The 15,385-nt window shown below is 37.4% G+C and overlaps 1 protein-coding gene across 4 annotated transcripts; it reads right to left on the minus strand.

The window, feature by feature from the left end:
• Nucleotides 1–4,008: 4,008 nt before the first annotated feature.
• On the minus strand, nt 4,009–14,720 carry tfap2c (transcription factor AP-2 gamma (activating enhancer binding protein 2 gamma)). Of its 4 annotated transcripts, none has more exons than XM_044122638.1 (8): nt 14,476–14,720; nt 10,660–11,109; nt 10,273–10,324; nt 9,085–9,156; nt 8,336–8,558; nt 7,150–7,268; nt 4,600–4,741; nt 4,009–4,365 (listed from the first exon to the last, which is right to left on the minus strand). In XM_044122638.1, the coding sequence occupies exons 1-8, from the start codon at nt 14,503–14,505 to the stop codon at nt 4,071–4,073; spliced, it is 1,383 nt and encodes a 460-aa protein (XP_043978573.1). In that variant the 5' UTR covers nt 14,506–14,720; the 3' UTR covers nt 4,009–4,070. The 4 variants fall into 4 exon arrangements, with proteins under 4 accessions (XP_043978573.1, XP_043978572.1, XP_043978575.1 ...); XM_044122637.1 differs by lacking the exon at nt 14,476–14,720 and adding an exon at nt 11,686–12,160; XM_044122640.1 differs by lacking the exon at nt 9,085–9,156 and having other exon boundaries at nt 14,476–14,586.
• Nucleotides 14,721–15,385: the final 665 nt, after the last annotated feature.

The following is a 15,385-nucleotide window of genomic DNA, read 5'->3' on the forward strand; positions in this document are numbered from 1 at the left end:
CGTGACTTGCCACGACCTACATAAAAAGGTCATGCAGTCAGAGCTAACTTGAACTACAGCTACAGTTCAGTGAAGCTGGAGTTGACAAGTAGCCCAAGGCCTTCATAATGAAATGTAAAGATTACATTAGCATGTCAGTTATATCTCCAATTAAGGAGGTTTCTGAGTACTTCTCTTTGCTCTTAGAAGAAGTGGTGAATTAGATCAACAAGCTCACACTTGCCTCCAGTTCCCAGCTACCTTAGGTGTGTCATATGGGAATTGCTCACCTTTGCTCACAGTTTAGAGTGTTTGACCAGTTTTCATGTTGCCAAAGTTTTGGAAATCACACGAAAAGGATGGAACATGGAAAACAGGTGCACTTGCAGCTTTCAGGTAAAACATTTTTCACTTGGTGGCAATGTTCCTAAGATCACAGGTTTTAACTGTGTACCTTGGCTGCTCCTTTGGCAGCTCTAGCCAGCTTTAGCCCTTCAAACTTGCCGATAGAAGATTGTCTTTGAAGAAAATAGAAGATGAAAGTGAATTAAACTTGTGTCTTCTAAAACAAAAACTCTCTCATGTGACTGAGTGACAGTCTGAAAGACAACTAATAAGAAGGCAAACAATCAATTCTGTCTGTTCAATCAGACATTTTGACTTAGGTAGGTGTTAACTCAACTTGTGTTCAGACATTCATCAGAGACACTCAAACAGTCCTGCTTTTTTCTTCCTCCGCCTATAGCTTGCACTATCATCTGCTCTCCCTGCAATTATCTACTCTTTCAGGCCCATGCATACGGCATAACATGAATAACTGAAGGCAGTTGAGGTCAACTGCTGTGAGGGCTTTGAGCCACTGGGTTCAGGTTGACAGGTCTGGTTAGACTGGTTTCTGAGGGGAGAGGCTGATACTTGTCTTACTGCAAGAGATCTGGAGCTAAGTGCAACTGCTGTTGCTTCTTCACTGTGTAACATGTTTTGTTTTATTTTTTTGTCAAAAATTGGTTCCTCCTACTGACCTCCATGGCCGTACTTCTGAGAAAAGTAGATAAAAATGATAACACTGCAAAAATAAAAGTAATATAATTTGAAGATAGCTCTCTAAATTAAGTGAAAAATGCTTTTCTTTTGTCAATACTGCACTGATATCAATGATAGAGTAGAAATGCTCCTTTAACAGATCACATGCATTCTGTCTTAGGTTTTCAACTTTTCTTCAGTGCAGCAACTACTAAAGTCAATTTTAAAAGTCTGTCCACTTTGCGTCTGTCACTGATATTTATCAAACTGCTCCTGATACACATAGAAACAGACAATATGATTCAATGTGGAGTGGCTGGCCAAGTGATGATTAAGCAACCTTGTTTCCTATGCTAGCTTGTCAACAGTTTTTCATCAGTCTCTCACAGACATCAAAGGTGCTCTCAACAGTATGGGGAAACTTGTAGCAGTACACTGAAACAACAACGGATTAGAAAAGGAAAGGCTTCACATTAGCTTGACAACATGTTTGCTGTATCTTAAAACTGTAACTCAGAAGAACCTTCAATATTGCAAACCTTTTTGCAACATGTAGCTGAAGTATCAGATATTTTTTATGTTGCTTCAGTTTAAATATTTGCATAAAAAGCAACGTGTAATGTAGATGACTTTCTGACACAAAGAATGAACTTATGCAGTGTAACCAGTAAAGTTCCAGCTGATGTGATTTTAGAGACTGTGCTTCCCAATAATTACAATATCATTGCAATGAGTTGTTTATTTCATTAACTCAATTCAAAGAGTTAAAGGACATATAAAAATTTATTGCGTTGAGTGAGTTTTATTTCAAGCATTCTATTCTGTTAATTTGGATAATTGCAGCCTCCAACTTGGCGCAAATTTTTGTTTCAAACATTTGAATATTTGCCTTTGAATAATACCAATTAAATAATTATTTTTATTGCACAAATGTTATGTCTTGATCCATTAATATATTATGCATCCATATTTATTAATGGGTAGTTTACTGAAAGGAAAAAAGGTAGACAAGCAATAGGAATAAGCACTGCTAAAGACAAATTTGTTTTGACTCATGGATAAGGAGCCTTGACCATGCACGTTACATGGACATGCTTTTCACTGGACATGCATTCTGTTTTTAAACAGAATGCTGCGATAAAATAATTTTCAGAAGGAGAACTTGAGGTTTCATTTGGTGTGTTTTGCAATTATAAAAATTAACATAAAATACACAGTTTGAGTATTTTAGACTGTTTTCAGTTTCAGTTTAGTCTATGTGTATTGAATCTACAGATACTAAATTCTGTTTTTGAACTGAATTACTGAAATAATAAAAAAAACAAAACTTGTCAACATATTGAGATGAACCTGTACATCAGTCTATGCTTTTTGTCTTACTTAACACAATTTATAAAATTCGTGCCAGTATACTTTAATTTACTGAGATAATTTAAAGTTGTTAAGAATGAGGACCGTTCTTTAAAAGTAACATTTGAAATCTAGATCAACAAGGGAGCCGAACTACCTGAGCAACAAGAAACCAAGAAAATTTCAGATAAAATCACCATCAACCATTTTCTTAGTTCAAAAATAAACAAGTCATTTGCTTGCTCTCCACAAAACATCTTTGTCCCTCACATGATGCGCTGTTGAGGTCTACGCCTTCATTGAGCTACACAGCCTATTTGTGAAGCTAACTGAGAGCAAATAATGATGGCTACTGTTCTCATTAGTTTAGTAGGGGAAATTTTCTTTGGCTATTTATCTACAGGGAAATCTTCCAACACATGACTTAACCATTTTCTGTGAACTATTGCTGAAAAACTAGGCCATAAAAAAGGAAATGTGTGTTTCTGTGATCTGGGCAACATCACTTGCACACCGGATCTGGCTTTAGGCTTTCATTTTTTATTTGTATTTGATCCTGGAACTTTGAAAAATTTTTTTTACATCTTTAACAAAAAAGGCAAATCATGCCCATTTCCTAAACTCTACTTGAGAAAAAAAAATCTAAGCCATTTTAGAAAGTTTCAAACACATCCTGTAAAAAGTTAGACCATATACCTCAATGATGCTATTATTTACACAAACCCATTAAATTACAACATAAATTAAAAAATATATATTTACATTCCAGGACAACAAATTGAATAAAATTCTATGTTTTGACATTTTGAATTTAATGTCTAGTTAAAAACATTTTAAAAGAAAGAAATATGTACAAGTACACACATTCTTACGACACGCATTCATAGTAAGATTGATGTTTGGCTGATGTTACCTCATGCTTTCAAACACTATTATTGGAGAACAGAATTGTGTGAATGCTTGTCATCCACACAAACACTTACAAGGCGTCTTTTGCAGCATCTTAAAAGTCTCTGGTTTGTGACTGAAAAATTATTGCCGGACTCAAATTGTCTCCCATTAAGCAAAGCATGATAACACTGGAATCAGAAAGGGGTGTACAAAATAATAACAATAATAATAATAAAAAAACAGGACAACAGAGTGTATTTTTGCACCTCTCTCTTTCGCTATGTCTCTTCCTTTCTGTTTCTCTCTCACACATGAACACACACACACACACTTATAAATTGTCCTTTGCAGGTCCATTGAGACACAGGAAATCAGTGGATTTGCCTCCAGACTGAAGGGGGAGGGGAATTCACAGCCATTGCAACTCATCTTAAGATGATGTCCACTAGAAAAAAAATTTAAAAAACTGAATGCACTTGTTCCCACCCCCGTTTAAAGAAATTGTAGTTGAGTTGGAATTTTATGGAACTGCATCGCTATTGTTTGATGGTATGTTTAACCATCACAGGGGCAGCTCCCAAAAAGCCGAGTCCACAGAATTCCCTATTTGGAGTCAGCACTTACCGACGTGTAGCCATCTGTGACAAATCCAAAGTTTTGTAGAGATATACATTTACATCGGAAGCACACATACACACCCACATACAAAAAAAGCTCTCAAAATGGTAATACTAAAGATAAGTTTCAAAAAGTCCAAAACAGGGAGAGGGCAGCAAGAATGAGTGTATTCTGCAATTGTGAAATTCAGGTTTTCTCCTTGTGAGCTCTTATTTCCTGTGCTTGTCCATTTTGTCAGTGGACTTGCTCCCGCTCTCCGAGGATCCCTGGGTTTCACTGCCAGAACTCAAGTACATCTTGTCCACTTGTTTGAGCGCCTCATTTAGGTAGTTCTGGAGGGAGGTCATTGCAGCGCAGATGGCTGGAGAACCAAATCCATGAGTGATGAGGCTGAAATGAGTCAGGCAGCCCTGGATTCCAGGTTCCAAGATGGGCGCCGGCCTTGAGTTTCCTAACGGTGACCGGTCCTGTGTGAGCAGGTCAGTAAATTCTTTGCAGATTTGCCTGAGGGAAGAGAAACCAAAGTCAGGATGGATGCAATAATATACTTGGCCTGAAAGCCAACCCAATAGATAACACAGTAGGTGTTTCAGTAGGGTAGCTGCTCTACTGCCAAAATAACAGAGCAAAAACAGGCTTTGAATAACTAAAAAAAAAAAGGCAAGTTGCAACTTGACTCTGTTACAAGTGAATAAATGCGTGCAAATAAGATGTAAACCACAAATTAGAAATACTGACTTAGCAGCGAGGAGCATGTTCTTGCGAGAGTTGACCTCGTTGCGCTCCACATGGGGCCTGCCCAAGTATTCAGCTATTGCCTTTGCAGGAAACTCAGTCTCGCATACATAACCAAAGTCTCTTGCTAAATGAACAGCTTCACCTGTAGAAACAAAAATGAAAAATCAGTTGTTGTTAGCTCAAACCACCAGACACAAGACATTTCTTCTTCCAGACAACTCCCGAAAACCTACTCTAAAATCACACCATATTCTTGCACACAAAGGGAAAAGTTCATACTGTTGTTTAAAGAGTTGGGTGAAAAGAAAACAATTCCCTCTAACTGCTACTCTCATTCCTTCCAAAACAACTGCAGTATTTAGGGTGGCGAATTCTAAACCAGCTAGAAGTGACAACAGTGGCTCTTCTGGTCTGAGCTCAACATAATTAACATGCACTTTGGTGGCATGAGTCATGTTTTCTTTTAGAAGCTAAGCTCAACGAGGACAGAGTCTATAAGCAAAAACGGCAAATATTACTTCCAATGGTTCTGAATTGCACCTTTTCCTTAGACTGTGAATGTTAAGTTGAAAGGCTTTACTCTTAAGACACAAGTAATGAAAATGAGAAATATTAAATTTAATTAAATTTTCTCATCTTTGATCAAAATGTATGAGCAGCAGTTTAAATTGGGTCAGACTTTTGTTTTCATTTTCCTTATTTTAAATAACAAACATACAATTACTGGCAAAGAGACATGGAAATTTGCTTATTTCATATTTCTACCCCCTGTCCCAGTGAACAGTGAATATGCACCACCCTGTTATATATTTATAAACATATTGTAAAGATGAGTGTTTTCCACACTGAGCTAAGAGTGAAAAAGAATTTGTAAAAAATATTTTTTTCCTTTAACGCTTTGCCCAAATTTATCCAAATGTTAGATCACTGCTTATTTTTGACATTATTATTTGTCTGCTTTTGTTTACTTGTTGAAAAATAAATTAAACTAGACCTATGAGGTGTAGAGAAGATACCTTAAATGTGCAATTATTTCTTATTGACCATTTTGCAGAAAAAAATGCATTACATGTGAATTAAATAATTTCAAGTGTGAAATAAAAATCAAATAAGCACTTTTATTCTTTCATGACTGGCTTCCGATTCCATTGTCCAATTGCCATGATGTGCTGGGACTTACATCCAAATGTGGATTTTTTTGATTATCTCTTTACCACTAAATTGGTGTTGATCTTATGTTACTATATCACACTATATGACACCAAATGTTCAAATGTGACTTGTAAATGTATCAAGATCTATAATTTATCTATTCACGCAATAGTATTGCCAACCCTACATTTCAACCTGTTGGAAAGAAAGCCATCTAAATAGAATCTGTTAACCTGGAGAATGATCACCAGTGTTAAGACCTCTTGCCTGTGGAAAACAAACCCAGTGGAAGGAGTTAATTTCCATCTTGAGGTTGCTTTGATTTGCACTGTCTTAACAGGCTTATGTGGATAAATGGTAATACTGAGGGCATAAAGCACCTCAAGCTATGCTTTTTTGATAGTCTTGCACATAACTAACAGGATTCAGGCAGATGTTCAGAAGCACAAGCTTAAAGGTCAGCTGGCCCTCCTGGGGAGCTGAACACAACACAACAACGCTTAATTCAGCTTTGAAGGTCTCGAAATAAAACAGGCCTCCAGTCATTCTCCTGCATAGAATCATTAGCCTATTTATAAAAATGAATGGGAATCTAGAGAGGGAAACAAAATATCCTGCTTCAGCCAGCGGCAGGTAGGCGGTTTGAAAGTGATACTGTGATCATATGAAAATCTAACCGTATCAAGATACATCTGGCATGTACAAGGTGACAATATTTTATCTTGCCTTTAGCTCATGCCATAAAATAATACTACACAAATAAAACTTGGTCTGAGGGGATTTTGGCTGGTTTGCATTAAAAACATACAAAATAATAATCAGAGAATGTAATTAAAGACTGGTGTTGTTTTGTTTGGGAGTTTGAAATCAAAATAAGTATTTTTAACTAAGCAGTAACAACCACACATAAAAATAGATTTTATTCTTCCAACACTAAACAGAGAAGGATTTATTTCTGAAAGAAGCTTGCTAGTTAGAAGTTGTCTCTCAGTTCATTTCTTTTTGGTGGATTCAGATAGCTGTTTATAGAAGAACAGTTTAGAGACTAAAGCCTGAATGCCTCATGGACATGTTTTCATTGGCTCAAGACAAAAGTTAAAAAAATGCCATTGGCAAATCCTTTCTTCTCTTCCTATTTTGCCCAACTGGAGAAGCTTATTATCCATGTAAAAGATCACCTAATTCATACATATTGCTAACTACTTAAACACCTTTCTCAAGATCAAAGCTGACTGACAGGCAACTTGAATTGTTTTGTGATTGCGCTCTAATAAAAAAACACTATGCTGAGGAGAATGACACTCGTACATTCCCACGCTATTTGAGCAGCATTCCAGCTGGTGTAAGATGCAGTAAAAGTCAGAAAGGTGTGATATGCTATTGAGTGATGCGTCATACCTTCTACAAGTGAGGTAAGTAGAGTGACATTGGCCGCCTTCCTTCTTCCAGCAGGCAAATTAAGCCCAATTTTATCCAGTTTCTCTCGCAAAGAACGGCCTCCATTTTTTGACTTGGCTCTACAGGATGACATAAAAACAAATTGAGTCCAAATCCTTGAAAGCAGCAACAGATTTTAGATGCACATTATCTCATTTTAAGAAAAATATCTCACCAATACTATTTGATAATATTTTCTATTATTTTATGAGTTTTGGTGATAATTATTTAAGAAAATTGAACATGTGCATTAAAAGAAAATAATTAGTATGTGAAATTTTAGTAGTGTAGGAATATTATAGAAAAGAAGGTCTCAGTCCATGTTTATTCTAAAATATAAAGTGTTTCTCCTAACCTAAACGAAAAATGAACAAAATAAATCTAATGATACAACATGCCATAAAGATCCATCACTCAAACATGCATTTGTAGAGACTCTTATACTTTTAACTTGCCATGGCAGTCAGTTTTCTGCATGGTCAGGCTGACATCTCTCCCTCTATATTGTGGGTGAGAGATCTTTAGAGAGGCATGTGCGCCTAAATCCCCCCGAACCCCCCACCCATCATCTCAACACACTCCCCTCCACCCCCGGTTTCTGTACTTATAAACCCCCTCCCTTAAGTATTTGACCTACATAAAAAGCGCTGTGTATGTCAGCATTAACAAAGGCACATGGGAAGTGGCAAAATGCACTTTGACAAAAAAATTGCTCTGATCAGGGGTGTTAAGCACAAATGGTAACCCCCACTCCACCTCTTGAACAGACTGTCACTGTAACATATGTGACAAAGGAGCAACTGCTATAGTGCAGATAAAACTATACATCATGCAAACATCAGCAAACACAATCACACACTTTTCAGATTAACATGTTAGAACAAAGAATGCCTTGTAGAATACACAAAAAGAGCAAAAGCCAAGCTGAACTTTAAAAAACAAAGTATTTTCCATGAGCCACTGAGCTTTGAGCTATGGCTAATACTCTATTGTGTTATTATGATTTATATCTAATGTTTTTATAATGACTTACAGACAGAAGACATGTAATATTTAAGGTTGAAAGTAAAATCAGGTCAAGAAGGAAATATATATATATATATTCAATCCAGTCAAGCTGTCATGATAAATGAATTTAAGCCTGGACCTGCGTAAAACTCCTCCCAGGAGTGAGGCGTTCAGGCACTCCGGGGGTGACAAACGCCTCTGGACTTCAGCCACAGTAACCTTGTATTTGGATGTGGAGCTCAACAAGGAAAGACGGCCCGGTACGGAGCAGAACACCTCTGTGGGGTTTGATACCATGCCCAGCAGTGACTCTTTCTGGAAGGGAAGGCCCAGCGTGTTGCCTTTCGGTAATGTGACAGGGCCTGGAGAGAAAGGGAAAAACCTACATTATGAACACAAAAAAAAAGAATTGTGGTTGGGCAACAGTGATTGTTTGCATATGCCCTTTTCCAGTGTATGTACATAAGCTCTAAATCCTTCCTTGAATGTCTGGTTTTTGCATGTAATCACAAGAAGCTGTGTGTGACTGGGTGTATGTATGTATGATTAAGCAGCTCCGAGGAAACCAGTCTTTGGTGAATGAGTGTTTACAAGAAACATCTTCTTGAACCTTTCGAAATATTGTGTGGTTCGTGAAACACTGGATGCCTGAAAGTTAGCCCTCATTTTAAACACCATCCACAAACAAGTATCCACAAACAAGCTGAACCTCATTTAAACCCTTACTTTGTAAAAGACCTGCTCTCTTCTAAAAATATTTACAACGTCGATTTTGATCACATTCAATAAAGATTTATTTTAATCAAACACAAAAGGACTGACAGTCTGCAGACAAACAAAAACGGTACAGCACACTACAATACAAAATACAGCTATCTTCATCCTCACCAGCAAGAAAGCCCCCCTGATAATAAGTCCTCTGTATGCGATCAAGGTTCCTGCCACCTCGTAGTCCTAATACTGAGACAGAAATCACAGAGTCACATGCGTGTTTCACTTCTCCTCTGGGGCACATGCTTGGGAATGACATGCCATTGTTTACAATTGGGAAAACCTAGATTGCCTATAGCATGGCCTTCAGCATGGGAACAAAATAATGACCCATCACTGATTTCCATAACATTATGAAGATGGGCTACTTTATTTTGCTGCATAAATAGCTTTCTGCTTGTAATTGTGGTATCTATCTATCTATCTATCTATCTATCTATCTATCTATCTATCTATCTATCTATCTATCTATCTATCTATCTATCTATCTATCTATCTATCTATCTATCTATCTATCTATCTATCTATCTATCTATCTATCAATAGATAGATAGATAGATATCTATATCTATATATATAGTTTTATTGGACCCTGTTGTGAAAGCAGTAAAAGTTTCAAAATACAATTTGTGCCCCAATAGATTACCAAACTGTCCTTCCTGTGAAACCCAAACGCCACACCCAACCAGAAGCTGGTCCTGCAAACAGCCAAACACAATTCTAGATTCAAGTCCAACTCCTAAATTCCTGAAAACGTGATCAGAAAAGATTTGCTATAAAGAGCTTGCTATAAAGAGATGATTCAAAGCCTTCCTCCTCAGCTCCTTACTCAACACTGCCCAGCTGCCAGATTGCTCAATTTTCCCATCATGTCAGCTACAGCCTGCCGAATTTGAAAGCAGGGATCAGCTCCTTTCCCACTGATGAATCCATTCAAGCACCTTCACCAACAGAATAGGTGGAGGATCATGTCAAGCTTAGATGAGTGCATCTCGTGGCTACATGTGGATTATCATCGTGCAGAGCAGCAGTGTAAATAAAAGACAAAAAGCTGCCTCCTTCTGTGCACTCAGTGCCCTGACATGCCATCAGAAGCATGGTATTTTTTGGAATATAGAATGAAAAAACACAGTTCTTGTTGTATAATTTCCCATTCCTGTTAGTAATTACTGCATTGGCTGTACAAAGACTACAAAGGAAAATGTACCCCAGGCAGCAAATTCAAACAAGAGCACTCTTTCTTTTTCACTTTCATTCTTTCTCGCTTTTTTTAATTCTAACTTTAAAGAACTTGGGGAAACTTACCTTTTTTGATGACTGTCTGATCTGGCATAATAATACTGTGGTCATCTACATGCTGATTAAAAAAACAGAAAGAAGTAGATAAGGATATTTTGTTGATGCAACATAAATGAGTAAACTTAGATTAATTTGACAGGGTTTAACTTTATTTTCATTTGAGTGAAAAAATGTGAAGAGGATGATATTTAATCTGGGTTATTGTAAATTTAGAAAGTATGGAAAATTACCTAAAATTGACATTTTAGAAATTATCAACCAGTGAGTTTTTTAATTTCTTAGAATAATCCACAAGGTTTTTAAAAACTGCAAATGGGTTTAAGAATCTGCTTCGCTCATGTCCAGTAACTCCAAAATATATCGTCAAGAAACTACATGTTACAATTCTCTTACCTGAACGTCTTCCAGTCCAGGGCCCATGTCATGAATTCCCATATTATCACCAATAACAGAAGAGTCCAGGCTGTGCGGGGGCAGCAGCTCCGGCCGCCGAAACCCCTCTCTTCTCACCCCGGACGAGCCTCCCTCGAGGCCCAAGATTTGACTCGCTAGTCCGCTCCTCCCGAGTCCGTCCTGGCTTTGCCGGCCGGGCCAAGACGGCTGCTGCTGGTTCGAAGAAGGCGACTGGTGTATGGAGTTAATGTTGAACGGGTCGCTGAGATGGGAGTATGGGTCGGTGGACTGGGGGTAGGAGATGGGCTGGTACGGAGGTGGAAAGTACGGGGGCTGGAAGTCTGAACCAGCCGAGTGAGAGAGGGAAGGAGACGGGCTATAGAGGTGCTGACTGACCGCTGGCAGGTGAGGCAGCCGGGGGTTCCCATTGCTGTTGCCGTCATGCCTTTCCTTTGAGAGGGAAGAGATAAGACAGCTGAGAGAGATGGCAACTGCAGGGCAAGTGGTGATATATATCGCTTAAGGAAATTATAGGTGTCAAGTACCTTATCTCTTGAAAGATTTCCAATAAAAATAATTACCAGTTGGGTGCGCATAAGGACTGGTAATAGGATATTTCTTTACCTAATTAAATAAAGGTGTATTTTAAATCACTTACCATAATATAAATAAAACAAAATTTTTCATTTCAAATTATTATTATTATTATTATTATTATTATTATTATTATTATTATTATTATTATTATTATTTTCTTAAAGCTTTATTAAATTTTATTTTCAATAACTGCAACAAAGTTTCAAAGTTGTAAATTCTTTTGATACGTTTTGCCCAGCATTACTGTCCAAACATGCGTTGAACTTCGTTAATATTACAGACCTTTTCATGCTGTCCTCTTTTTTTCTGTTCGCACATGGAAATAAACATCAACTCTCGCAATAATTCGTGTTGTTGAAAACCAAATTTTTCCTTGTCTTCACTCCAAGTTTGTTTTGAACGATGGTGTAGCCTATTATCAAAACTCACCTCACAGTCTTCTTCATATTTTACGTTGTCAGCTAGTTTCCACAACATTCTGTCCGAGTTTCTCCGTTGCAAAAACAATATAAAAACTAAAAATAAAATAAAAAATAACGAGAAAGCAAGAAGAAGAGAAAGAAAAAGTAAACGTCGCCTTGGGTTAATCCAGGTGTGGAAGAAGTGGGAGCTCCCTTGAGATCATAAACCCGATTGCTCTTCTGCTGCAGCAAACAGACAGCAAAGTTGTGAGGTGAGGGCTCAAGGGCAAACTGACCCACGGACTGACGCTCCCACAGCAGACAGGCTAAGAGTCTATGAGTCTCCGTACCCACTGTGAGAGAAAACAGTCGTCAAACAATATTTCTCACCCCCCTTTCTCTCTCCGGTCAGTGCGCTCTGGAGTTGTGTTGTGAAAGTGGGCAATACTGCTGCATAAGAAACTTGACTCCCTCTTTTGGACGAAACAGAGATGTTCAATCCTATTGGGCCGAAAAAAAATTGGCTCTGTTTTATATCTGCACAGCCACTGTGAGAGGGCGTTACCCTGTCCAAGGATGCCGATGACAGGGTGGAACAAAAAAAAAAACTCTGATTGGCGGGAAGATGGCCCAATCAGAAGCCTGTCCGTCTGTGCAGCCGTCTTGTGTCGGTGTCAAAAATAAAAAACCCTCCCTCCAAACTTCTAAATCACTTTTTGTGTGCAGCAATAGATTCGGCTTATTACCACAAAACTAATTAGGTTTCCTCTCATTTTGGGTTTCTCTTCAAACCCAATGGGTTCCTGAACCGAAGAGCTTGTGTTTTTGAAAAGACAACCAGATGTTCTGGATTACAGTCCTTGTAAACCAACTGGGTCCGGTGTAAAATGGTTATGAAATAAATTCCCTTATCATTAAAATAAAACAGCTTATTTTACCGCTAGCTGAACATGTTTCCTATCGATAAAACTTAAAGATTGCGTATTTAGTTTAATGGTTGATTATTGCCCGAAACCGACACAATGGGAATTAAAAACGCCGCTCTGTTTGGTTTTTGGGAGATACTGATATTTATCGAAGCCCAGTTTTTTTATTTTTATTTTTATTTTTCCTGGTTAAAATTGCTATTTTCAAGCCAATAATTCCCCGCTGGCAGGTGGGGCAGGTATCTCTTATATGAGATATATTTTTTCCAACAATATTTTTGAATTATTTGATTTCATATAGTCTTCAAAAATTATTATTTTTATTATGTAGACCATTTTGATAATTATTCAGAACTTACACGATTTACTTGTTTATTTATTTTTCTGGTTAAAAATTGATACATCACAGGTTTTTAGTCCTAGTCACTTTCTCTTTCTGTATCCCAGCATTAAATTAAATTTCCAAAAGTCACAGGCATTATTATCTCTGATCGTGGTAGATATTTTGCTCTCCTTTACTGGTTTTACACTGCATATTCCGAAAAAAAAATCCAATATATCTTTTTTCGTTATTATTATTGTCTCGCAGAAAATGCTGTTTTATTTTTATTTTTTTCTTAGTCAGCTCTAAAGCAGCTTGAACGCCTGGTGTCTCTATAAACAGATCAATGAGGTTTTAATGTTATGGTTTTTCTCAGTGGTCGTTAAGTTCTCATTTCAAACCACAACAAACCCCAAAGTTTAGCAGATTATTTATGTCTCAAAAAAGAAACGTAAAACTTTCGAAATTCAAAGAATCTCAACTAACAACTCTTTCAGAACTTCATTTGCATCTTAGAGAAGACCTCATTTTTAAATGAAACAGTAATTTGTATAATTGATAAACTACTTGAGTTTTACTTTCGACAGTTTGAAATTAGTTTCGTTCACTTTTGTCGGGAGCGATTTATTACTTAAATTACTATAATGTGACGTCTAAGCCTACAATGGACAGCCTTTTGTCCTTTAGGGAAAGTCTGTGGCGTCTATCCACCCAAGCTGTGATTCTTAGTGAGTATGGGAACCACGGGACGTGAGCGACAGAGGATTATCCTCTTTTATTCTTTTTTTTTCAGCGTGTTGCTTCTTGGCTTGTTGTGATGCCAAGCAGAAGCAAAATGCACGTTGATTAAATATCATCCTCTTTAGCAGGCCTGCTGAGGGGAGTTAGTCACGCTTGGCTGGACTGTATAATGCTTTGAACAATCTGAAAAGTGCAGCTTGGCATAACGATGACAGTAATATCTGACTCATTTGATGTCAGGTGTAAAGACGTACTGGATCTGTTCCCGGGTAAATTAAAAAAATACCTGACATGCCAATGAGCCTGTCCTGCCAGGTGATTGGTTTAATTTAACTCTTAGCAACAAAATGAAAAACAAATTTTGAAACCGTGCATAATAGCTGAAAAAGGATAGGCTTTAACTTTAAAAAACAAACAAACAATTTGTGCAGTAGCCCATTATTATGTGGACATATTATTTACGGGTTAACTTATAGCATGGTTATAGACATGGATGCAACTGACTATTTACCCAAAATATTAATTGATCTTTTTAAATAATACAAAAACATTAAATTAAATCGATCCCCAAAATTGACTACAAATCAACATTTTAATACAAGCAAATCAGACTGCATGATTCTGACTATTATTAATCCACAAGAGTTTCCGAAACTCATACAGCGCTACAAGTTTACAAATCTATGATTAAGGGGAAAATACAAAATAATATGAATCCAGTCTGAACAGATAAAAGGCAGTAAACATAAAACAAGTTTTGTTTTTAATCAAATCAGTCGTAAGAGAAACTCAACTAAACACAAGCACACAAGGGGAGGAATCAACTCACCCTCCAGTCTATCCTCTCCAGCACAGACATCTGCAAGGCTCCAGTGGCGGCAATTCCTCTGAGACCCAGCGACTGACTGAAACCATGGAGTTTTACTTCACCTGATTATCGTGCAGTGCGCATGCGCTGGTGTAACCGATACACCTGAGTGGGACAAATCAAATGTCACTCATCCACGGAATCTTGCAGGTGTTTTTTTTTTTTTTTTTTTTTTTTTTTCTTGGCTTATGGAATAAAATATTTTTGAAAGTGAAACGAAGTCTAAGACCGAAATAAAATTATGATTTTGAAGATATATGCTAAATTAATGTGCGGATCTAGGAATGGGATTTTAAAAATGTAAAACGGATTTTTAAACCAGTCTCAACATATTAAAAGGTGAAAAGAGGTTCACAGGTTGAGGATTAAAAGAAAACGAGAGAAAAAGAGAGGAATTTTGGGATGAGGTAATTCCTCCCCCCTTAAATGACATCGCCCCGGGCTGACCAGAAGAATCTCCTTTCAAAGGCAACTGAAGCTTTTTAAAGGCTAAGAATGGCTGCTGTTATCTGATCTCAACCTAAATGTTTTTGTTGTTTGTTTTTTTCAAGTAAAACCAGTGAATACATCAAAGTTTCTCAAAATGTTGCTCAAAATGTGATTCATAAATCTGGCTAAAGGAAAAGAAGAGCGCACCTCTCTGATCCGCGTTCTGACCTCCCATGACGCTGCGGCCTCATGAAGAAATCTGACTTTCACTGAAATTTCATTTGGGTTAATTTAGATAGCGTCTCTTTGTAAAGGGACCATCCAGACATTTACTAAATCAACACAGAAAAGGTCTCAACATGTAATCAGCACAATACAGATCACACAGAAAGCAGGACGAAAACTGCTTGCAGTAAAGTACTATTAGATTGAAAAGATTACC

This window comes from Gambusia affinis, linkage group LG07 (genome assembly GCF_019740435.1).
Source record: "Gambusia affinis linkage group LG07, SWU_Gaff_1.0, whole genome shotgun sequence".
In the NCBI taxonomy this organism is placed as follows: Eukaryota; Metazoa; Chordata; class Actinopteri; order Cyprinodontiformes; family Poeciliidae; genus Gambusia; species Gambusia affinis.

Coding starts and splice junctions, on each gene's coding strand:
- tfap2c (XM_044122637.1), bottom strand. CDS start 11,733: ATGTTGTGGAAACTAGCTGACAACGTAAAATATGAAGAAGACTGTGAG. Junction 9,157..10,272: donor TCAGACAGTCATCAAAAAAG/GTAAGTTTCCCC, acceptor TTTCTGTCTCAG/TATTAGGACTACGAGGTGGC. Junction 8,559..9,084: donor TCAGGGGGGCTTTCTTGCTG/GTGAGGATGAAG, acceptor CTTTCTCTCCAG/GCCCTGTCACATTACCGAAA.